Raw genomic sequence first — 24,358 nt, 5'->3', positions numbered from 1 at the left:
AAAAAAAAATAAAATTAGAAGACACTGAAAGTCCTTGAGAGTGTGAGGAAGAGCCTGGGAGCAGTTAAAAACATTCAAAAACTCCTTTAAAGATGATTTTATGATATTATGACATTAACAGAATGGTGGTTGGACTGATGAGAGAGCTTGAACTCTAAATATTTCAAACAAATCTATTTGTTAGCACCAAAAATACACTGGAATATTGCCACTATGAAAGATTTCACAGGGAAGAACATAAAATTAGGGTCAAAAAGGTAAATTTGGGGAAAAAAAACTCAGTTTTGGGGGTTTTTTTAGGAGCCAGGTTGTGTGAATTGAGCAGGGAACCACAAGTGGGGCTGGGGAAGGAGGGAGCAGAGGGAGACAAAAGGAATTGTGATGGGAAAAATTTCCATTTGACATCAGATGAAACAGAGTTGAGCAAAATTCTGTGGGAATTTTGGGGAAAAAAAAACCAATCAGGAAGCCCTGAGCTGCAGCAGAGCCCCAGAGGCTGCAGCAGGAGCAGCTGGGAGCTGCCTCTGCCAAGCCCTTCCCAATGGAAACCCAAAACTGGAATATTCTTCACACAATATTTTTTAATATTTTAATATTAAGAAGTCAGAGAAGGCGGGAATTCTGCAGAAAGGAGGGATGCAGGAGCAGGGCCAAGCCTGGATAACAAAGATTTCTGGATCAAACCACCAGCAGCAAAACCCCCTCCATCATTCCCAAAATGTTTTCTGAGCTCTTTGCCATAAATTTCCACTTATTCCACCTCCAGCTTATTCGTCACCCCCAGCCCATCCCAATATTCAGTTTCCCCTTATCAAACCTGGAATATAAAATGTGATCTCAGATTTCCTGAGGACTGGGAAATGAGGATTTCTCAGTTCCAAACCCAAAGCTCACCTTCTGCCTCTGACCTACCAACAAAACCCACCCAGGAGCACAAAAAGGAGAATCCAAACTCATCCAAGGCCCAGTGCTGGCGGTGCCTGGGAATTGTGCATCGGCAGCAGATAAAGCACTGCACACAAAACACAAATCTGACAGATCCCACAGACCTGCAAAGCAATTTTAGCAAGTATTAAAGCTGGCTGATAGCTGAAAATCCGGTTAGGAGCCCTGATAATACAAACCAACGTAGGATTAGAGCTCACAAAGTCTTGCTCAAAGGGAAAAAAACCACCAATAACAACGTACTTACAAAGCAAACTGGCTCCTGACAGTAAAAACAAGGATCCCATGCAAGTGGCACCTTCCCTGCAGTGATCCAGGGTGGGATGAGGGTGGAACATTTAGCAGAGCTGCTGACAGCGTCCCATTGTTTGTTTGATCATCTCTCTGCAAAGCTCATCAACCAATTCCCAGCCAAAGCAGCCAAAATGGTCCTGGAGGCACTGGTGGGACAGGACAGGAGCAGCTCCTGGAGCTGCTGGCACATCCCAGGGGAATGGGAAGCTCTCTGAGGACAGGATTATGAGCTCAAGCCTTTGTGAGGCAGGAGATGCTAATCTTGAGAGGTCACCGGCCAGACCTCCAGCTCGGGGTTAAAGATCTTCCAAATGAATGAGTGAGCAGCCAGGAGAGGGCCCTGCCAGCAGGGAAAAGGGAAAAGGGGGAAAGGGAAGGCTTGGGAGCTTCATTCCTGCATTCCCAAAGGGAATTTGAGGAGGCAGAGTTGGCCTTGCTGGAATCCCCACAGGCAGCAGCAGTTTGATCAGCCACGCCAAAAGATTCCCAGGGAATGAACAGACATCCCCCTCTGCAAGGTGTGGGATCCACAGCCTTAAAAAGGAGCTTCAGAATCAGAGTCATGGAATGGTTTGGGTTGGAAAGGACCCTGAAGCCACCCAGAGCCATCCCTGCCGTGGCAGGGACACCTCTCACCATCCCAGGTGGATCCAAACCCCGTCCAGCCTGGCCTTGGGCACTGCCAGGGATCCAGGGACAGCCACAGCTGCTCTGGGAATTCCATCCCAGCCAGGAATTCCTTCCCAATATCCCAAAATCCAAGCACTGGGAGCCATTCCCTGTGTCCTGTCCCTCCATCCCTTGTCCCCAGTCCCTCTCCAGCTCTCCTGGAGCCCCTCCAGGGCCCAAGGTCTCCCTGGAGCCTTTCCTTCCCAGACTGGATGCTTTAAGGATTCCTCAGGAGGTTCAGTCTGGTTTGGGAGCACCTGGTGCCTGTGTGAGGACCTGCCCATGCTCAGGACATTTATTAAGGAGCAATTTCTGATTCCCATCTGAGGGAATTTACCTGCATGTCCTGTCTGATTTTCAGGCACACAGCCCTTCCATCTGCTGCCCAGTGCTGCTGTACAGGATGGGATTTACCTGGAACATCAGCTAAAAATCCCCACAGGCAGCCAAGACATGCCAGGATCTCCTTCCTTTGCTCAGGACGTTATTTCCAGACATTATTTTGGGTAAGGGAGGCAAAAGTTTCACCTGAAAAGATGCTCAGGTTCTCTTTGTGCCTGTTGGCTTTGGAGCAAACATGGAGCATCTCACTGGAATATCAATGCTTTATTATCAGTCTGATAACTTTGTAAAATAAAATATTGTCTAGTTCAGCTCAGAGTGAAGGGTCTGAGAATCCCCATGAGAGAGTTTTGCAGTCAAGCTTCACTAATCCCCAAAATCTAAGGGATAAGCACAGACAGAACTCCATGGAACAAGATGTCACCCAGCCACCCAAAGGGAGGTTGTACATTTTTATCCAAGGGGATGAGAGCTCAAGATCCCAAGAAGTTTTTGCATTTAATGAATATCTAAAGCCTTGATGGAGGATAAATTCACCCAGAGCAGAGCTGTCAAAGCTGGTTATTCCTCCCTTTCCTCTTGTCAGTGAAATGCAGCAATTCCATTTTACTGAGAGCTAAAATCTGCACACTGGGCAGCTGGGCCAGACAGGCTCTGCAGGGTCCAGCCCTGCCTAAGTCCAAGCCCAGCTGAGCTGAGCTCAGGGTGGCAGAGGCTCCACAGACCCAGCCTTTTGGAGAAAAGACATTTCTGTCCTTGCAGAAGAGAGAAGTTTAACTCCCAGGAGCCAGTGCTGAGCCCAGATCTGGATGAGATGACAAAATAATTTCACAGAAGATCTGAATGATTTAGGCTGGAAGGGACCTTAAAGCTCATCTCATTCCAACCTCCCTCTGTCCCAGGCTGCTCCTGGGCCTGGGACACTGCCAGGGATCCAGGGACAGCCACAGCTGCTCTGGGAATTCTGTCCCAGCCAGGAATTCCCTCCCAGTATCCCACCCATCCCTGCCCTCTGGCACTGGGAGCCATTCCCCCTTGCCCTGGCACTCTCGAGTCCCTGCAATGAGAAGCAAATTAAATTCCACCACTGAGCTGGATGGGAAGATCAGGAATCTATTAAAGGCCCTCAATAAACTGCAGGGCATTTCAGAGGGTGCTGACAGTTCCAGAAGGGTTTTACTGCTTTCCCTCTGAAATTCCATGAGGTTACATAATCCTGAATGCTAAGAGTCTGTCACAACCACTATCTCCAAACTCCAGAGATGCCAAGTCAGTAACTTCAAAGTTCAACACAAGGTTCATGTTCTGCCTTGTAAAAAAAAAATCTGCATGGAAAAAAAAAAAATAAAAAATGCAGTTGCTACAGTTTCCTGTCCAGCTGTTTTCCCTTCCTTATTTCTCCTTCCCAGAGGGAATTTTCCTGGAACCATGGAGGTGCAGGGAGCTCCTGTCTCCCACCTCTCTTCCCCCTGGGAATGTCAGTGCCCAGGGAGTGAGGAATCCTCAGCACAGCTCCCACCTCTGCACACTCCTCACCCAGAACCAGCCTCAACAGACCCATCTTTTATTAACAAGGGCACCTGGAGCTCTGTTTTTAAACAAAACACTCACTAAAGGCTTATTCCCATGGTATTGGAAATAAAACCAGGTGTTGAGAGCTGGAGAGGGACTGGGGACAAGGGATGGAGGGACAGGACACAGGGAATGGCTCCCACTGCTTGAATTTTGGGATATTGGGAAGGAATTCCTGGCTGGGATGGAATTCACAGAGCAGCTGGGGCTGTCCCTGGATCCCTGGCAGTGCCCAAGGCCGGGCTGGAAGGGTTTGGAGCAGCCTGGGATGGTGGGAGATGTCCCTGCATGGACTTTTTGTTTTTTCTCAGCCAAGTGGCACAACTTAGACACTTCCTCTGTTTCACTTGGGTTTCTCCCTAAAGCCCTGTGCACATCCCTGGCAGGGACTGTTCCATTCCACAGCCAGGTAAAATCCCCCCAGAGGTGCTGAGCAGGCCCAGGTGAGGTGCAGGTGACACAGAGAACACAAACCCCAGGCAGGGCTGAGCCAGCTCAATCCCTGCCCCGTTCCCTGGCCTTGAATCCTCCTCAGAACTGAGGAGAGCCCACGGGAAGGTCTCTGGGCACCCTGCCTGACATGCCTGAAGCTGAAATAAGAGCAACTCTGAGGCAAAGGAATCATAATGAGGAGTGGGCACAGGAGGCCTGTCCCAGCCCCGCTGTGCTGGCACGGGGAGAGCCCCAGAGATCCCGGGATCTTGGAATCATCCAGGCTGGAAAAGAGCTCCAAGGTCACAGAGTCCCAGCTGGGCCTGATGCCCAAATTGTCCCCAGCCCAGAGCCCTGAGTGTCACCTCCAGGTGTTCCCTGGACACCTCCAGGGATGGACACTCCAAACTTCCCTGGGCAGTTCCAAGGCCTGAGCTCCCTTTCCATGGGGAAATTCCTGCTGCTGTCCCCCCTGAGGCCGTTCCCTCTCCTCCTGTCCCTGTCCCTGGCAGCAGAGCCCGACCCTGTGGCTGTCCCCTCCTTCCAGGGAGTTCTGGAGAACCAGAAGGTCCCTCCTGAGGCTCCTTTTCTCCAGGCTGAGCTGTGAGCAGCAGCTGCAGCCTCCTCCTGCCCGCGCCAGCTCCCGAGCACGGAGATGTCACAGCCATGGAGACACGGGGACAAAGATCCTGAGGGAAAAACACAGATCACCTGCACTTCCATGAAATCTCCCAGCCAGCTGTGTTGCTGTGATGCACTACAGGAGGCTCCTGACTTCCAGAGCAGCCTGGAAGGAGCTCCAAGGCGTTTTTGGGGGGTGCCAGCCCAGGCAGGGACGGCGTGTCCCCCGTGTCCCTTGCCAGCAGTGACAGTGCAGTCTGCAGAGGAGCCGTGACCCGCAGCGCTGTCAGCCCTCCTTCCCAGCAGGGAAATGCTATTTCCCCTGAAAGGGCTGTTACCAAATTTAAACAGCTTTATCCTGATTCAGGGAACGCTGAGGTTCAAAGCTCCGTTCTGAGCGGCTCCGTGGGGCAGCACAAAGGGAGGAGGCAGGAGGATTCGCTCAGCAAAGGTCACTGCTGAGCCTGGTGACCTCTCACAGGGACACGGGAATTGCCACCCTGGAGGGGCTGGAAGTTCCCCCAGGAAAAGTGAAGCAGTCTCTAGGTCAGGGACACAGATCTGGAGAAGGGGGGAGGGATGAGCAAACAGAGACACAGCAGACCCAGACAAGGAACCCGAGAGCTTGGGAGGAGAGCAGGAGCAGCTGCAATGATGCTGGGAGCTGCAGAACGTGCTCTGGTACCTCCAGGTGTGTGGGGACTCCTGGGGATCAGCAGCACAGGACGGCCACAGGCTCTGGGTTCCACTCCCTGCAGGTGGCCATGGCCAGGATGGACAGGGCTTGGAGCACCCTGGGCTAGGGGAGGGTGTCCCATGGTCCCTTCCCACCCACACCATTCCATGGTCCTGTCACTCTCCTCTTGCTCAGCACCAGGCCCAGGAATACCCTCCAGGCCAGCCAAGATTTTGGGTTGGTACCAGACAGGGATCAGGGAGCCCTGAGCTGCAGCCTGGGCCGATGCCAACACCTACAGAGGGTTCAGGACACCACAACCACAGAAAAGCAGCCAAAGCAGCATCTGCTGCACCTGCACGCTGGACTGGGACCTGCAAAGTGCCTCCTGCTCCCAGGAAATCCAAGAGCCACAGAGTGGATTTAAAAAAAAAAATACCTGAGGAATAAAAAGTCAGCAAAATTCCCCAAATTCCCCTATTTCCCACTGATGATGATCTGGTACCTCAAACCTTCCCTTTTTGGTTTTTTTTTCAATGCAATCAGGCCCAGAGAAGAACACAAAACTAAATAAATGCAGCACTTAGAGTCTCTGCTGGGGATCACAAGCTCCAAGTGTGTTCCTTTGAGAGTCAATATTTACAGAACCATGAAGAAGAACAAGGTCCACCACACCAGCTCACCTGATCCATTAAAACCCTTCTCAAGCTGAGGAGGGCACAAAACTCTGACTTTTCTCCAAACTTACAGCAAATAAAATACATGAAGAAAACATCCTCGCTGCACCATGTTGCAGCTACACCTCGTCTGCTGCCTCCTCACACTTTTATCACTCCAGCTGCTTCTTTCTGCTTGTGTCATCACTTGTTCTGGTATCTTTTAATGAAAATAAAAGTTAATAATGCTTCACACCCCTAGCCCAGGGTGGTGCCCTCTCCATCACCTGGGAATGCTCATCCCCATCCTGGAGTTCCTCAGGGTCCTGGTCCCTGGCCTGGAGGGAGCCTGTGCTCTCACCCTTATCAAATGATAAAAACCAAAACTAAAGCAGGCAAAGGGCTGAGCCCTGCAGCCTCCTGTGCACCACTTTCCATCTCCATTTAACAGTTTTCTTCCAACCTTATCTGTGATAAAATGGAAATCCTCTTCTCTGGACTCCTGCACTTCAGTGCTTGTAAATCACTATGCACCATAATCTGGGGACTTCTTAAATCTCTCCAGCTCGAAGTCCTCACTTCCATTTTTTATTAATTTCCTCCTTTTTCCTCAGACTCTTAAAAGCATTTGGCACAAACTCTTTGGAAATGGTCTGTGAATGCCCTTCCTATCCAAACCACTTCCCTCCATTCGTTTTTCAGCACTTTACCTTCCCTACAGATTTAACTCCTCCCACCCCTGACTGCCAAGATGAAATTATGTTTATTGCCTTTTTCTCCTTCCTGCTCACGTTTTTGCTGCCTAAAAATAGCCAATTCCACGATATTCCTTGTTTCCCACCTTTTCTCATGCAGCTGTCCTAAGGGGAACCATGATTAACCCTTCCCCAGGTCCAAAACATCCCAACTCTTTAGCTCAGGTTGGGAGCCAACACTTGTCCCCAAGAGCTGCCAATGAGGAAGCCCCTGTGAGGATGAGGAATGGATTATAAATATGTAAGGAATGTGGGAACTCTGGAAAACATCCCTGTAATCCTGCCCCACGTTCCACCACACAGTGCCAGGAATTCCAGCCTGCAATTCCAACATTTGGTTGCTGCTTGGATGCTGAAATGTTTCATTTCTTCTGACCTACATCTTTTGGCACTTTCCCTCTGCCTCACATGAGATGGAGAGGAGCCATTCAGAAGTGACAGTATTTACTGTCACCCTTTAAACATATAAATACACAAATCCATGTATCTCCATGTACTCAGATGTATTTTTTCTCCTCCTTCCCGGATCCCATCTGTGGGTGCACGGCCCCGAAGCTCCCCCCAACATGCTTGTTGTGCAGAATGAGATGGTGATAATGGAAATAAGGGCTTAAAATAGCAAATTTCCCTTCAGCACTGGAGTGCTGTTTGTTTGTGGCTGTGATTCCAGCAGCCCCTGTTCACACACATCTCCCTGACCTACTTTCAGCTTCCCCAATCCCGTGGCAGAGGCAGCGAGCTCACGGGAGGAATCAGAAGCAGTCAGGAGAAATCTCTCTGCCACGTTTGTAATAGAGTTTTATGGCCATTAATTCCAGCTAGTGTCAAACTAATGACACGAGGGACATCAAAGCATGGAGCCATTTACATAATACCAGAAGAATCTACAATTCTATTACTGTTTATTCAGGCAGCTTCTGCTTGAGAATGAGGAAGATGACACGCTGTCTGTGCTCTTTTGAAATCATTCTAATTTACAGCCCTGCAGAGAGGCAGCCAGTTTTCTAGGAATTCTTTAATTCCTCACTGAGGAGTTACTGATGTTTTGAAATAAACCCCACCAATTTTTATTTTCCTCTGCAAACCTCGGAAATAAAGCTGCGGAGGAGCCCTGAGAGGCTGCACCCGGCGGCTGCGGGAGCAGCTCACCTGGAATGGGATGGAAGAGGCCAGGGATGAAGGAGAAGGCTGGGGATTGTGGCTGAGCTGGGTGCTGAGCACTGAGCTGTCTCACCCAGATGGAGCTGACAGCCGGGCCAGCCGCGGGCTGACGGTGACGAGGGACGACGTTTCCAGGCTCCGGCTCCGGAGCTGCTCCCGGCCCTGCAGGGATGGGCTCTGCCAGCCCAGACGGCTCCCAGGGCTTGGGGACAGCACAGCAGGACACACCAAGTGTCCCAGGAGGCTGCAGGAAGGCTCTGGGCACAGGGCGGCTGTGGGTGACTCCGAAAGGGATGAAATCCTCAATTCCCAACCTCCAGGGTAAGGCTTGAGATGGGAATTGGCCACCAAGGAGAGAAGCATTGAGAATAAGATCCCTGAGAGGTTTGGGGATGGAGGGACCTTCAGGATCACACCTCCCACCATCCCAGGCTCCAAACCCTTCCAGCCTGGCCTTGGGCACTGCCAGGGATCCAGGGAACAGCCACAGCTGCTCTGGGAATTCCATCCCAGCCAGGAATTCCTTCCCAATATCCCAAAATCCAACCAGTGGGAGCCATTCCCTGTCTCCTGTCCCTCCATCCCTTGTCCCCAGTCCCTCTCCAGCTCTCCTGGAGCCCCTTCAGGCCCTGCTGAATCTGCTCTTGCTCTGGCTGTCCTCAATTCACCGAGGTTTAATGCTGGAACCTGATTTTAGCAGGACTGGAGACACCTCTGAGACAGAAAAGCAGCACAAGACTCAGAAGGTAAAAATCTGATGTGACCCCTGTGAGCAGCAATTCTAAAATCACCACAAAAAGCACAACTGCCAGTTGAAAGCACTCATCAGCTCATTTATACAAATATTTATGTGTTTGTAGCTGAAAGTCTGGCCAGGGAAATCTCACCTTCCTCAACTCTCAGCTACAAAATGGGGAAACTCTAATTTGGATCTTTTTTCATGATTATCAGATTACTGAATCTGAGATTGTCTTTGGTAGAATAAAGAGCTGCAGAAAACTACCTGAAACTTTCAGTGATACACACAAAACTGAAGGGTTTTTTTTTTCTTTTCTTCTTTTAAGCAGAATCAGTAATTTTGGTTGTAAGATTGAGACACACAGCCCTTAAAATATTACAGAATTACCCATAAGTGACATTTTGAAAGAGTTGTTTTGCACCACTGGGAAACAGGAGAGTGTTAATGTAGGAGATGGAACATGGAAGGCTTGACAAAGCTGAAAGCAAATTATTTTTATCTGTAGCCAGAGGAAATGTTAGGGAAAGTGGAGACACAAGGAAATGACACAAAGGTAAATAAAGACTTGGCTAAGTGACAAGTGGCAAGGCAATGTCAAAAGGGGAATTCTCTTCCTGGAGGAACATAACCAGTTATTAGAGTGTGAAGGATCCAAAATAACCTTTGCTTAATGTTTTCACTTTTAATCCTAGAAATCAAAAAGTTCTGACTAAGTTAAAAGAGGAAATATTTTTTGAAAAAATAGGAAATATAAAATATTCTGCCTGCACAGATCTCAGGACTCAACAGAGCAGCCCAATTTCTGTTACCTGTGCTGGAGGAACAGATGATGCTGCCCAGTGACCAGGACCAGCCTGGTGATCCCTGGGTTTCCAGGATATTCCCATTTTATCATTTCTCTTGGCAGATCCCATTCCCCAGCCCTGGGATGGGAGTTTTGGAAGCACAAGAAGCTGGGCTCCAATTAAGGCAGAGCTGGTGGCATCCAGCCCCCTCCATCCCATCTCCTGTGCCAAATCCCATTAACAGGGAATGTCACAGGGCCCCTGCAGCCTGACCCAGGAGAGTTCTGCACCAAACTCTGCCACAGCCTCCTCCTGCTGCTCCCCCTGCCAGCTTGGGAAGCAACAATTGGAATTTTGGCTCAGGAAACCTGAGCTCTCCTCTCCATGAGCACTGGGAAGGGCCAGTTTTCCTCCTGGAGCTGGGAAATAACAATCCAACGTGGTAAACTTTCATCTGCACAGCTAAAAAAGGACTCCAGAAGGATGAAATGTATTTTCAGCCTTTCAGTCATGTGTGAGGGAGCTCCCAACCCTCTGAAATCCAAGTCACTGCTGAATCCCCAGGAGCTCAGGAGGAGCAGGGACAGACAGGGAGTTTGGCCAGTCTGGTTTTTCAGGAGGGGATGGAAAACACAACTTCACAGAGCCCAGAATATCCTGAGCTGCAAGGGACCCATGAGGGTCATCAAAGGCCAACTCCTGGTCCTGCACAGATTAAACTTGTCACAGAGAACCACAGGAAATTCTCTTTGAGAGGAGACAGGTCAAACATCTACAGCTCCACAGCTCCCTGCCAGGAGGGGACACCAGGGGGGTCGGGCTCTGCTCCCAGGGACAGGGACAGGAGGAGAGGGAACGGCCTCAGGACAGGCTCAGGGGGGACAGCAGCAGGAATTTCAGGCCTTGGAAGTGCCCAGGAAGGTTTGGAGTGCCCAAGGAACACCTGGAGGTGACACTCAGGGCTCTGGGCTGGGGACAATTTGGGCATCAGGCCCAGCTGGGACTCTGTGACCTTGGAGCTCTTTTCCAACCTCCACAATTCCATGACTCAGTCAATGCTGTGAGCTCTCACTGAAAGGAAGGAGGTTAAAGAGCATCCTAAGTTACGTGACAGAACAAAACCAAACATCCCTCCCAGATATTTTTTTGGGGGGTGGTGAACTGTGTTTTGTTCATGTCCTGCAGTCTCCTGTCATTTTTGTGCCTTGCCAAGTCACTTCTAATTCCAGAGGTGCCTCCAGCATCAATTGTCCACAGAAACAGTTGCAGAACTGTTCCCAAGGGAGTTGTTAATCCTGCACTATTTAGCAGGCATTGATTAATGCCAAGAGAAACAGGGATCCTGCCTGGTCACCTCCAGGAAAGAGAGAGGAATGGAGGAGCATTCCCCTAAATGAAGGGACAGGTTTATGGGAAAGCCTCATCCTCCAGCACACAGAAATCCCAACCCCACCTCGGCAGCTGCAGCTGAGGAGGGAGCAGCTCTGCCAAACCCACACCAAACAGCAAAACTGGAGCCCACACTTAGTAAAAAACACCCACCACAGCATTTCCCAGCATTTCCCAGCATTTCCAAGGGCAGGGTGAGCCTGGCTTGCAGCGTTATCCCACGGGACAGGAGACTGTTCCAAAGGGATCAGGCACAGCTTCCCTGGGCTGGGAGAGGATCCTGAGCATCTCTCGCACATTATTTCAGTTTTATAGCTCAAGAAAGCAGCAAAGCTTTCCTGTTCTGCTCCTCAGCAGGAATTCAGGAAGGTTTTGCCACTTGCCAAAAGCCAGAGTGTTTCAGACACACCAGCTCGGTGTTTCACGGGTCAGAGATAGGAACCAGCTGCAGGAATTGCACCAGAACAGCAGTGAAAAGGGGAGATTGCTGCTGAGGATAAATGTAATTTATATTTCAGGGACTCATGCAGGACTGAGAGAGCTGGATTTGTTCAAACCTCTCTCCAGGGAGGGATTTTAAAGGGGAGGAACCACAGCCCTGCTCAGCACTGCAGAGTTTCCCTCGGCTCAGCTACTCCAAAGCTGCTCCGAGGTGTAGATTTGCTCTCAGCCCCAACCACCAAAGAGCTCCTGAGCAGTTTCACAGCATCCAGTACGTTCCTTAACTATAAAATTTTCTTTTTTTCCAGGAAAAAGGTCCCACTAATCCAAGATTACCCTGGAGCCAACCCACCCCGAAACGAGAACGCTCGGTAACAACAGCTGGGGTGCAGCTAGAAAAGATAAAATGCACAATATAATCAGCCTTACCCTATTTGCAGTGATGGGACTGAAGTGGAAGAAGATTAAAGAGCTCAGGCCTCGGAGGGAGCCACAAGCAGAGGCAGGATTAGGGAAGTTTCCTATCCCCAGGTTCAGATTTAGCCCGTGTCACACGACCTCTCAAAGCCACTCTGCCATCCCAGCACGCTTCCCCAAGGTTTTGTAAGCAGGATAAAGCCCCGTGAAATCCCTCCTTACCAGCAGAACCCCAGGTTTGGAGGAGGAATAAAAGGTGGGGAAGTTGAAAAGGGAGAGCCTGGAGGGGAGGGGAGCCCAGGTTGGAGCAGCACTCCAGGCACAGCCTCACCTTGCCAGGGTGCTGAGGCTGGGAATGTGTTATAAATACACATTACATTGTTGGCTTTTTGCAAATATTAAAATGAATGTTATGTGTATAAGATTGGAAAATTTTGTTGTATTAATATAGTTTATTTCTGTTATTGATAAAACTTAGAAATAGTGGTATAATACATATATGTTAGGCTATGGCATGGTATTAAAATAAAAACTGCTTTTGTTTGTATAATCCAAAGACTGAAAAACAAAAATAAAAATAACTAGAGACCTCCTGCATTTGTAAACTATTTTATCCAGATGAAGACTGCCTGACCAGAGTTCTGGGAGAGGAATTTATTGCATTTCTGGTATCAGGGAGTGTAAAACTCGATGGTGCCAAGAAGATTGATCTACTGGGAAGGGGACAAGAGAAAACTAAACAGAAGAACCCCAAAAATCCTAAATAGAATGTCTGAATATGTGTGAGAATTTATGGATATGTAGCAGGGTTCTGTTTTTAAGGGACAATCCTTTGTTAGTGAGGTGAATGCAGAGACACCCAGCTGTATCTGTATATTTTACTTTATTTTTTTATCTCCTAATTGTCTTTTTATTAAACTTTTAAATTCTATAAAATTATGTGAACCTTGTTTTTCACAAATGGGACCCAGCAGCTCTTGCAGCCCTGTGGATGGGACATGACTGGAGCACCAGGAGCTCATTCCCTGCCCCTTCCCTGCCCCTTCCCTGCTCATTCCCTGCCCCTTCCCTGCTCATTCCCTGCCCCTTCCCTGCCCCTTCCCTGCCCCTTCCCTGCCCATTCCCTGCCCCTTCCCTGCCCCTTCCCTGCCCATTCCCTGCCCATTCCCTGCCCCTTCCCTGCCCCTTCCCTGCTCATTCCCTGCCCCTTCCCTGCTCATTCCCTGCCCCTTCCCTGCTCATTCCCTGCCCCTTCCCTGCCCATTCCCTGCCCCTTCCCTGCCCATTCCCTGCCCCTTCCCTGCTCATTCCCTGCCCATTCCCTGCCCCTTCCCTGCCCCTTCCCTGCCCCTTCCCTGCTCATTCCCTGCTCATTCCCTGCCCCTTCCCTGCTCATTCCCTGCCCCTTCCCTGCCCATTCCCTGCCCATTCCCTGCCCCTTCCCTGCCCATTCCCTGCTCATTCCCTGCCCATTCCCTGCTCATTCCCTGCCCATTCCCTGCTCATTCCCTGCCCCTTCCCTGCCCATTCCCTGCTCATTCCCTGCCCATTCCCTGCCCCTTCCCTGCCCCTTCCCTGCCCCTTCCCTGCCCCTTCCCTGCTCATTCCCTGCCCATTCCCTGCCCCTTCCCTGCCCCTTCCCTGCTCATTCCCTGCCCCTTCCCTGCTCATTCCCTGCCCATCCCAGGGTGAGGATACAGCTCCAAGATAAATATTTACCCAAGTGATGGAGTGGCAGAGATTAACTCCTACTGTGAAGCCAAACAATGAAACCCACCTAGCAAAAAAAGGTGATGACAAATTGTTTAGACTAAGCTTAATTTTTTGTGTCTTTTACAGTGCTGCTGTTTATTTTCCTTTGACAAGGCTCTCATAGAAATTCTCTGTATTTCAGCTGAAGGATCCCTGCAAAAACTCCCCATAAACCACTGGAATAAGCAAGGGAATAAACATGATGTTGTTTTAAGCAAAAAAGGGGGAAAAAGTATCTTTTAAAGCTGTAGTTAAGTTCCAGAGAGACAAATTAAAGGTAAATTGGGTAACAGCAGCTCTCAGGAAGAGGAGCAGCGAGGTTCAGCTCCTTGTCTGCAGCACTGAGCCTCTGGCTCTGTCCTACCTGCCTCAAAATCTCCTGAAAACATCAAGAGTTTAAAAGGGCTGTCTCATTATGTGCCCAGAAACTCCCAGTTCCACAGAAACACGGTTCTGAGAAAGGACAAGTGGGTTTTGTGGAAAGGCTGATGAGCTGGAAGGATGGGCAGAGAAAAGGGTTCAGGGTTTCCAGGAGGTCCCAGCCTGCAGATCTGCAGCACCTCCCCAGACAAAGTGCTTCAAGTGCACTAACAGCATATTAAATCCAAGCTCCAAAGTTCATGGCTTGAATATTTTAAGTCCCAGCTACTTGCTCAGGAAATTCAAGCCTTGGAGGACCCCATTAATTCACCCAGCTGTCAGATCCTTGCTAGAACAACTCCTGAGCATGCTGCAAAACAGAAAGGGTTTGTATTCCCAGTTTTTAAACCTCACTAAGCCTCCCTGTTAAGCTTTTAATAGACTTCTCGACATATGTATGACTTCATTATAATCCTTTTAATTTCCTATTCAGTGAGCCAAGCCAGGGACATCCCACCTCTGAAGCAAAGTCTGAAACAAAAAACCAGAAAAGCCAAGCAGCAGGTTGGTGGGGAAGCAGCATCTGAGAGAGACCCAGCATGAAAACAGCATTTTGTAGTCAGAAAAGGTCCCTTTTTTTCCTGGCAGCCACCAGAGGAGCTCCCAGTGCATTCCCAGGGCTGGAAATGCTGGAAAACCTGCATCCCAACACCCCAACTTCCCCATCCCTCATCCCACAGCTCTGCTCCTCCACATCCACAGGGTCACACAATTCCAGGATGCTTTGGGCTGGAAAGGATCTTGAGCTCATCCCATCCCACTCCTGCCATGGCAGGGACACCTCCCACTGTCCCAGGCTGCTCCAAACCCCAATGTCCAGCCTGGCCTTGGGCATTTCCAGGGATCCAGGGGCAGCCCCAGCTCCCTGCCTGTTATTCCCAGGGTTTATCAGCACTTCAACACCTGGGAAATGTCTTTAAGCTCTTTGAACTGCTCAGGAGTAGCTCAGGAGCTGAGATTGTGCAGCTGCTCAGCTCCTGAGCTGTAGGAAGCCACAAATTCCTCATCTGAAAGAGCACCAGGACCTGCAGGAAAATCCTCTCATCCCCCAGGAGCTGGGGAAGCTCCACATTCCCTGGAAGGGTCTCTGTGCCCCCAAGCTCCTCACCAGGGCCAGGAACTGATCCCCCCCAGCTGTCACATCACCTTCCCCCCAAAACAACCACCCCAAAGCTCAGGGAGACTCACACAAACCCTCTGAGGCACGGAGGAACTCGGCAAAGCTGCTGAATTATTCACTTGGCTGCTGTTTTTAGACTGGAGCCACGGGAAGCGTGAACTCCCCGGCAGTGAGCACGGCTGGATGCAGCCCCCTCTGAGGAGCCCAGGAAGGACAAAAGCCTCTGTAAATAAAAACTTGCACCAAAAGGGAAATACACAGGCAGGTAAAAGAGGAAAGGCACGGTAGAAAAGCTCTAATTAGAAGAGCACGCTGCAGGTGTCCTATTTACAAAATGCTACAGAGAATAAACTGATTTGGGGATGGTTTTGTTGGGGTTTTTGGATGTTTTTCTCACACTCAGGGCTCTCCATCCCTTCATTCCCAGCCTGGATTTGTGCTTGGGATTGTCCCAGCCCAGGTGCAGGACCTTGCCCTGCTGAGGCTGGCACAATCCCTCCTCCTCTCCAGCCTGGCCTGATGCCTCAAGTTTTCACTTTTACATTTTCTGTACTGCATTGGTAGCTAACTCTGAATTTCACATAAAGTGTTACCAAGTTCTCCCACAGCTCAGGCACACACAACAATCCTTTCCCAGCCCCAGAACCAAGGACACAGCTGCAGCTCCAGGCCCCAAAAAGCACAACCCAAAAAGCAGCGAATTGATGGAGCAATCTGGGAGGATGGGACTGCATCACCCGAGGCTGGAATTGCACAATTCACCCCAAAATGGAAATGGGCCAAAACCTTTAAAAGTGTGAAAGCTCCTGAGCCAGGAGGACTCTTGGGTGGAGCCAGGGCTGGGCTCTTGCACTGCCCAAGGTGCATCCTGTGAAGGGCTTTTTAATAAATCCCTGCTTTATTCCTTTAACTCTGCTCCAGAAGCCTCTTTAGGCATCAGCCAGGTCCCTGTGGGTGCCCCATCCCTTCTGGGACAGCACCCAGAGCTCGGTGCCACCAGCAAAGTCCCCAGAGGGGCTGGACAGGGCTGGTCCCACCCCTGAGCACCCCCTGGTCACTGCTGTGCTCGGACACCACGCCAAGTGTGACCTCCAGCCCCTTTTGGGCACCGAGTGCTCCATCCAGGACACCCCTGTCCCTCCAAGGATGCTGTGGGGGGATGGAGTCCCACACTCTGCACATCCTGCTCTTTCAGGGACAGCTTTTCCCACCTCTGCCCAAAGGATGCTGGTTCCAGCCACTTCCCCCTTCCAGTGGCACCAGCAGAGCAGCTGATGCAGCACATTCCCTGCAGGAATCAGCCCGGAGATTCTCACCACAGAACAACTCGGGAGGGGTTAGTTTGAGACGTTTATTAGGGAGATTTATTCCACAGCAGTTACAGCTTCACATCATACAGAGCATTGGAATTGATAACTGAGCATCAGGAGTGCCAGCAGACAGGAGTGGTGGAAGCACAGGGATGTTAGAGCACAGGAAAGGCACAGCATCACCTCCAAGGGCAGGAGGGGAGCAGGAAACCTGAGCAGGGAACACTCCTGGGGCCTCCCTGCTCATGGGGCTGCAGCAGGACACACACAGGGGGATATCTGAGTGTTCTCCAGGAGGATCCTGCACTCTGCACTGACCCCCATCCCCTAAATCCCCCCTGGATCCTCCTCCCACCCCGGCACATCCAGAGCTGGGAGCTCCTGTAGGAACACCCAGCTCAGCTCCACCTCAGATCAGCAGGGATGCACATGTGGGGGGAGATGTGGGGGTGTCATGGGATGGATGATCCATGTTTGCAGCCCTGGGGGTCCCACCATGGCCAGCTGTCCCCAAACTCCTCTGCCCACCTCACTTTGGCTACTCTAACCAAGGCTATAAAGCACTGTTGCCTTGGCAAACTTTCATATTCAGGCAACCTGAAACTTTCCACAATTCAATCTGAAAATACTTCTCAGTCTTATATTATTTATTCTCTATTTCTAGGGCACAAGAGTTAAGCCCACTTAAGGCAAAGGGTGAGAAAGAATAATTGAGGAACCAAGTTAAAGTGATGCTGCCTCACTTCAAAATCACATTAAAAAAAAAAAAAAATAGCTATGAAAAAGTCTTCGAAAAGAAAGCCAAGAATGCAAGAATCTCCTTTTATGGCCACAGACACCAAAACCCCAAAGGAGAGGTGGACTCAGGTTGGACTTGATCTCAGAGGCCTTCCCCAGCCTGAAGGATGCTGTGAGTTGATGGGGTTGGGAAGAAAGAGCCCAGTCTGGGGAGCTGGGAACCTCCAGGACGTGAAGTTTTCCCAAAAACAACAACTGTGGACGTGCTGAGAAGCCACCAGGCTTTGGAAGTGGCACCACAGGGACACCAGCTCCTAAGGAAGCCTCGAGCGGGGCACAAAGGGTTAAATGGGCACCAAACTGGGGAGAGAAGCGCCAGGTCCAGGACTGGCCTGGAGCAGGGAGCTCTCACAGGGAACAAACAACAAAAGCAGCTGGAGCTGCTGGGGACGTGCCCAAAGCAGCCCTGGTGTGGCCCTGGTGTGGCTCCGGTGGCCCTGGCACAGCCCTGGTGGCCCTGTGTGGCCCTGGTAGCCCTGGCACGGCCTTGGTGGCCCTGGTGTGGCCCTGGTGTGGCCCTGGTGTGGCCCTGGTGGCCCTGGCACGGCCCTGGTGGCCCTGGTGTGGCCCTGGCACAGCCCTGGTGGCCCTGGCACGGCCCTGGTGGCCCTGGCATGGCCCTGGTGTGGCCCTGGCACAGCCCTGGTGTGGCCCTGGCACAGCCCTGGTGTGGCCCTGGTGGCCCTGGCACGGCCCTGGTGGCCCTGGCACAGCCCTGGTGTGGCCCTGGTGGCCCTGGCACAGCCCTGGTGTGGCCCTGGCATGGCCCTGGTGGCCCTGGCACGGCCCTGGTGGCCCTGGCACGGCCCTGGTGGCCCTGGCACGGCCCTGGTGGCCCTGGCGTGGCCCTGGCATGGCCCTGGTGGCCCTGGCGTGGCCCTGGCACGGCCCTGGCACGGCCCTGGCACAGCCCTGGTGTGGCCCTGGCACAGCCCTGGTGTGGCCCTGGTGGCCCTGGCACGGCCCTGGTGGCCCTGGTACGGCCCTGGTGGCCCTGGCACGGCCCTGGTGGCCCTGGCACAGCCCTGGTGGCCCTGGCACGGCACGGGCGCGATATCCCAAGGACACCGAGCGCAGCAGTGCCTGCCCAGCACTCCCCTCACAGCAGGAAAATCACATTTTTAGGCAGGTGAAGCTCTCAGCAGGCTCGTTTTGGGTAGTTCAGCCTCAGATTACGTTTGGGTTCAGCTAAATCCTTTCCATCAGGTGCTGCAGGCCGAGCACCCTGAGCTCCAGAGCACGATTCTCCTCGCCCAAAACAGCCCCTCACCTCCCAAAGCTGAGCCTGTCTCAGGTAAAATACAGCATTGTCTCTCTGATCATCTCCTCCTTTCATGTTTTGTTCCATCTGTTGATGGGAAAATGAGCACTTTTGTCTTTGGGAAGCTCTGCACCTCTGGAGCCCTGGGAATCCCTCCGGACTCCTGTAGGTTAAAACAGGCCTGGCTCCTTCTGGTGCTGCTGGAAATTGTCAGGATTATTTCAGTACAATTTCACAACTCAGTCCTTTTGTTCCCCTCGCTTTTAGCAGGGACAGATTATTTCTCATGGCAGGTAAAATTCCAGCCAAGGCTGTCATTCCCCACAGGAAGCCAGAAGTTAAAAAAAATAAAAGGCCATTTTCTTTCTTACTTCTAAGGTTTTTGGGCAGGAGTATGACAGCAAAGCCACCCCCTAAGGCAGGAATTTGGGGCTGGCTTTTTTCTTTCATACTCCCAGTTATGACAAGTGCTTGGACCCCAAAATCCACCCCTCACACACCAGAGCAGATCCACCCGTACCTCAGGAAATTTGCTTTTCCCTAATCTGCTTCTGGAGTCTGCAAAGTGCTAAAATGATCTGAGCCCGGGGGTTTGCAAGAAAACAACATTGTTACAGATCAGAACCTGGTGTGAGAGGGTTTCAAAGCAGCAAGGATGAAGGCAGGTTCTCCAGAAGGCTGTGGTGAGCGTGGGGAGAAGGGCAAGGGAGCTGAAGTCATGGTGGACCCATCCACTTATGGAAATTGCTTATGGAGCACCATGAAAACGGAGAGAAATCAAATTTAAAGGTGATCAAACTAAAAATGGAGCTGAGGTGGTGATTTCAAACCCGTTGGCATAGTGCAGTTGAAAAAGGAGGGCGCACTTTGGTGCTTACACAGAGAGAGGAAGGTTTCAACAAGCACTGCAGAGCACAGGGAGGAGGAGCAGGATGGAGCCACCTTTGGCTTCTTCTACAGCCAAGTCCAAGGAGGTAAAGCAAGAGCTCTGTAAAATGCTGCAGGTTTTACAAGTGGAATGGCAGGTAGAAAAGGACACTGGTCTCGCGTCAGTGGCAGCCCCAGTGTTAGGAGACAGTCTAGGCTTCTAGGAGGAGAAAATAGAAGAGAGGAGAAGAAGTAGGAGAGGGAAAGGGGATGGGGAAGGGGGCAAGAAAGCGCAAGTCATTAGTAAACATCACCATGGAGGCAGCACTGCACAACACCAAACACTTCATTAGTGCAGCCAGGAGATTTGCCAGAAGCCAGGTTAGACACACACACACACACACATGAGTTGTGCTCTCAGGGCTGGCTGGGGATGTGCCAGCAGCCACCACAGGAGCCACACTGGGCTCAGTGTCACCACCAGGGACAGGCACACAGAGCAGCACCTCAGCACACACAATTTGCACTGAAAACAAAATATTCCTGCCAGTCCTGGGTGACACAACTCCCCCAGCAGGGATATTTCCCTAGGGAATTTCTCACCTGCCAGCATCTTGGGCAAGAGGCATCCAGATCAACCACGAGATCGTCCTGGATGGATTGCTTTCCAGAAATTTGATTGGGTTTTATTTGAAAATTTATATTTCCTTTGAACTCTAGGCAAATATCCTGCCTAAATAAAAGAGTTGCAAATTGAAAATTACGCATTAATTTTTTGGTTCTAAACCTTGGTTTGAGTAAGCAATCCCTAAGCTTTGCCTCGTGGAGGTGAGCACCTCCTCCCAGCAGGGATTGCAAACCAGCACCGAATTCCCCTGGAACGCTGCTCCAGCCTCTCCATTTATCCTTTTAAGGAAGAACAGGATTAACAGCGAGCCTTCCACGGGATGTGCCCAGCACCCAAAGCCAGATCTCCCCTCGGGAGCTCTCAAATTCCCAACAACAAACCCCACAGGGCCAGACAGCGACGCTCACGTCGGGCTCAGCGCTGCCAAGGACTCGCAGGAGCTGCCAGGGTCTCCCTGTCTGAAATCCTGGCCCAAACACAGCCCTGCAGCAGGGCTTTGAACACAGCACTGCCAGATGAAAAGAATTCAGCACTTGATGGAGGGTTTGGCCCCGAGCTGCAGAGGTTTGGGTCGCTGCCATCTGCCGCGCTCTGGGTGTCTGGGAGCGGGCACCGCTGCCAAGGAGTGCCAGGAGCTGGGTCCTGACCCATCCCAAGCCCACGTGGCTGCAGACAATGCTGCACGTAATAAAACAAGGTCAATCATCACCTTGTTTCATCTGATGAGTGAAGAAAACCATCCAGCAGTGCTTCCTGAGCTCCAGCCCGGAGAGATCCACGTGTGGGTTTGCAGATAGCTCAACCAGCCCTGATCCTTGGAGTCTGTTTCAGAATCAACTTAAAGCCAGTTCTGCTTTTTAAAGCTCTCTCTGTAGCTTTTAACACTGGTTTTTGTAGCAAAAAGCTGTTTTGTCTGAGCATCACCTTCCTCAGTCCTCTCCTGGCTGCTCCATTTCTCTGCACTGGGCTCACATTCCACATCCCTAAGAATCATCTCAGCTTTCAAATAGGAAATGGAAATGGATCCATTTCAGGGAATGGATCCTGCAGGAAACAAAACCCCCAAACTGGAGGTGCTTTAGGGCCAGGGGTGTGGGATTTAGGCAGCAGCACCCCCTGAACGTGGCACTGCTCGAGGCCATCCCCTGGTGCAGGTGGGTGGAAATCCAGCTTTTCTCCCTTCTCTCCCGTGGAGAACCACGGATATTGCAAGAATTCCACAAGGAAGGGGGTAGAGAAAGAGACCATGAAGGAATTGTGTCATGTAAATCTTCTGTTAACTCTGGCAAACCTCATTAACTTGATGGCCACTCATCCTGACACGCTGCTCTGCCACTTTGATGTCACTTTTAGACAGACTTGAACAAGAGGAAAAAAAAAAAAAAAATCAACTCTACCCCACAAAGAGGGAATTTATTAATAAATTAAAAAGCTCCAGACACATAAAAGTATCTTTGATCAAAGTTGTTAACATTTAGTGTGAAGAGTTAAACCTCCACAAAGCAAGAGTGAGGCAAATAACAAAGAATTTTTTAAACACAAGCCAGAAGTTCAATACAGAATTCCTGATGCCTTTAATTATTCAGACCATAAATCTGATTGCATTTCTAGCTCTTTTAGCTGTAAGTATTAAAGAAGAAGGAGGAAATATCCTTAGGAAGGTTCAGAAGTGTTCTTAATTTCAGTTTATACTGAATTATAGAAGATGCACAACGTCCTTTTGACCAGATTTCCAACGGCAAATGAAGCACAAAGATCAATTTTTCTATTCCCATCCTCACTAAGGACATGAAACTAAACCAAACTCTAAAATTCTAAAGAGAATTATGTTTTAATTCATCCCCATCTCCCAAATGTTCCTCATTATTTCCTGAACTGGTTTTTAACTTGGGCTGCACCTGTGGATTAGGAGGGATAACCCTGGGAGCACCCAAACTCAGCCATGACCTGGAGATCATCACAAGGGACACCAAAGGAAGTCCTTACCCAGGCCAGAGTGACAACAGACCCTGGAATATTCCATCCCCAAGAGAAGAGAGGTGCCACAGGCAAAGGCCTCATGGCAGAAGGGATCAGGTGGGCTGGAATTTGGTAGGAACCCAAATTCCCAGTCAGAAAGGCTCAGTGTTCACTATGAACTGAGCCTCAGAGACGAGCAGCCTCAGCATTTCAGCCTGACTGAAAAAAGGTCAATTCTTTTCCATGTTCTGCACAAGTCTGAAATATTGATCCAGTTCCATCCCAAACTTCTGGCAGTCAAAACTACCCTGATGCAACAGGAAAAGGTTCCAAAGGCTCGGTGTCACCTGTGTCACTGCTGGGGCAGGTGTGGGGACGTGTCCACGGAAGGGGAGGTTGGGGTGGAAGGACACAGCTGGGTGATGGCAGTGAATAAAAACTGCTCCAAAGGATGGGGGATGTGGGAAAACACCACAGTGGGTCTCAGGGGGAGTCACAGGACAGGGCACAGCTCACCTCTGGATGTTATGGGCTCTCTACAAATCCATTTTGATCAGCTGCCTTCCCATGGATAAAGAACAGCACATCCTCAGATCAAGCTTTTATCCAAAGAAGCTCTTTAAACTCCCAAGGAAGTGAAGCTCTTATTTTGTTGGAAATTCTTTGACAGCCCATTAAAGCCAACCCCAGCCCCCTGGGAGGAGTGGGGACTCCAGAGCAGAGGGATGTGACCCCGGTGCTGAGGGACAAACAGGACGTACCTGTGCCGTGACCCTGCAGCCCGTGCTCGCCGTTCTCCACCACCATCGGCCCAGAGGCTGAGGAATCTGCAAGAAATCGAAGGAAGGGTTAACATGGATGGAATGAATCTTAATCCAGAGCTTGAAAACAACACTGTGAAACAACAGAATTATTGAGGTTGGGGAACGAGCTCCAAGATGGAGCCTCAGCTTTGATTGATCCCCACCTTGACACCCAGGTGATGCTAAAACTAACAAAAGGAATGATCAATTCCAGCCTTGAGAGAACACTCACAGAATCCCAGGATCACTGAGGTTGGAAAAGCCCTCTGGGACCATTGAATCCACCCTGTGTCCAATCCCCACCTTGTCCCCAGCCCAGAGCCCTGAGTGCCTTCTCCAGGTGTTCCTTGGGCACCTCCAGGGATGGGCACTCCAAACCTCCCTGGGCAGCCCCTCCAAGGCCTGAGCCCCCTTTCCATGGTGAAATTCCTGCTGAAACATCACAAATTGTTAAAGCAGGCATCAGGGAAGATTTAGAGGACGGTGAGTCAGGGTGGGAAATCACCAACTCCAAAAACCAGCACAGAAAATCCTGATCACTGTGACATCCAGTCCATCCTGCTCTGACATTGCCAGCTAAAATTATAACCAGCACCAGGATTTACACACTGAAATTTGCAGCAGTGGACAAGGGGGAACAGTTTGAAGCTGTTGGGGGTTCACTTAAGATTAGATAAAATCAGTTTGATACAATGAGGTTGTTGCTCAGGTGCCCAGAGCAGCTGTGGCTGCCCCCTGGCAGTGCCCAAGGCCAGGCTGGATGGGTTTGGAGCAGCCTGGGACAGTGGAAAGTGTCCCTGCCATGGCTGGGGTGGCTCTGGATGATCCTTAAGGTTCCCTCCACCCCAAACCAGTCTGGACTCTGTGACTTTATGACCCTGAGCAGTTCTGGTGAAGCAGAACAAGCAGCACCAGCCCCGACAGCAGCTCCTCCCTGGGCCCTCAGCTCTGCTGACAGAGAGGAAATGTTCATTTTATAAATAATAAAGGTTTCTCCTGAAGAGACACACACTCAGTCACCTGGAGCTGCTGCTGGCCCTCCCTGAGCCTCAGTTTTATAACAGAGCCACGTAACCAGGGTCCCTCAGGGCTGAATCCAGCCCTCAGCAAAAGGAAAAGTCTTTCCAGCCACATCAATGGTTCATCTTGGTGTTTTATAAAAATTCCCCATCAGCTTGGCAGTTTATAGAAAAACAAACCCCTACATCCTCCTGGAGGAGCTGGGAATAGCACAGGGGTCCCTGGAGCTGCTCCTCAGCAGTTCCACACCCAGCTCCAGCTGCGGGGCTGGACAAGGGATGGTTTCTGCAGCAGTAACTGGGGGAGGTCCTGGCAGTCCCTGGATGCCCTGAAATCGGGGTCAGTGTGGTGTGTACAACCCTGAGTCACAGCTCAGAGGCACACAGGGAGTACCAGGCTCCTGCAGTGACATCCCTGAGGAGCTGCACAGCTCCTGCTGAACCCCCAGGGCCAGGAGCCACACAATTCCTTAAGTCCTGTAGAACCATGGAATCTCCTGAGTGGGAAGGAACCCACAAGGATTATC

General features: G+C 50.8%; 1 protein-coding gene across 43 annotated transcripts in view; it reads right to left on the bottom strand.

Moving 5' to 3' along the window:
- The window catches only part of MAP4 (microtubule associated protein 4), a 145,978-nt gene that overhangs the window by 65,385 nt on the left and 56,235 nt on the right, over positions 1–24,358 (bottom strand). For all 43 annotated transcript variants that reach the window (XM_086850636.1, XM_086849445.1, XM_086849153.1 and 40 more), the window contains exon 4: positions 22,771–22,836. In XM_086850636.1, the coding sequence (XP_086706762.1) occupies positions 22,771–22,836 (66 nt within the window). The remainder of the gene's footprint in view (positions 1–22,770; positions 22,837–24,358) is intronic.

This window comes from Cyanistes caeruleus, chromosome 1 (assembly GCF_971803275.1).
Source record: "Cyanistes caeruleus chromosome 1, bCyaCae1.hap1.1, whole genome shotgun sequence".
NCBI lineage: Eukaryota > Metazoa > Chordata > Aves > Passeriformes > Paridae > Cyanistes > Cyanistes caeruleus.
This window is presented reverse-complemented; position numbering and strand designations above follow the sequence as displayed.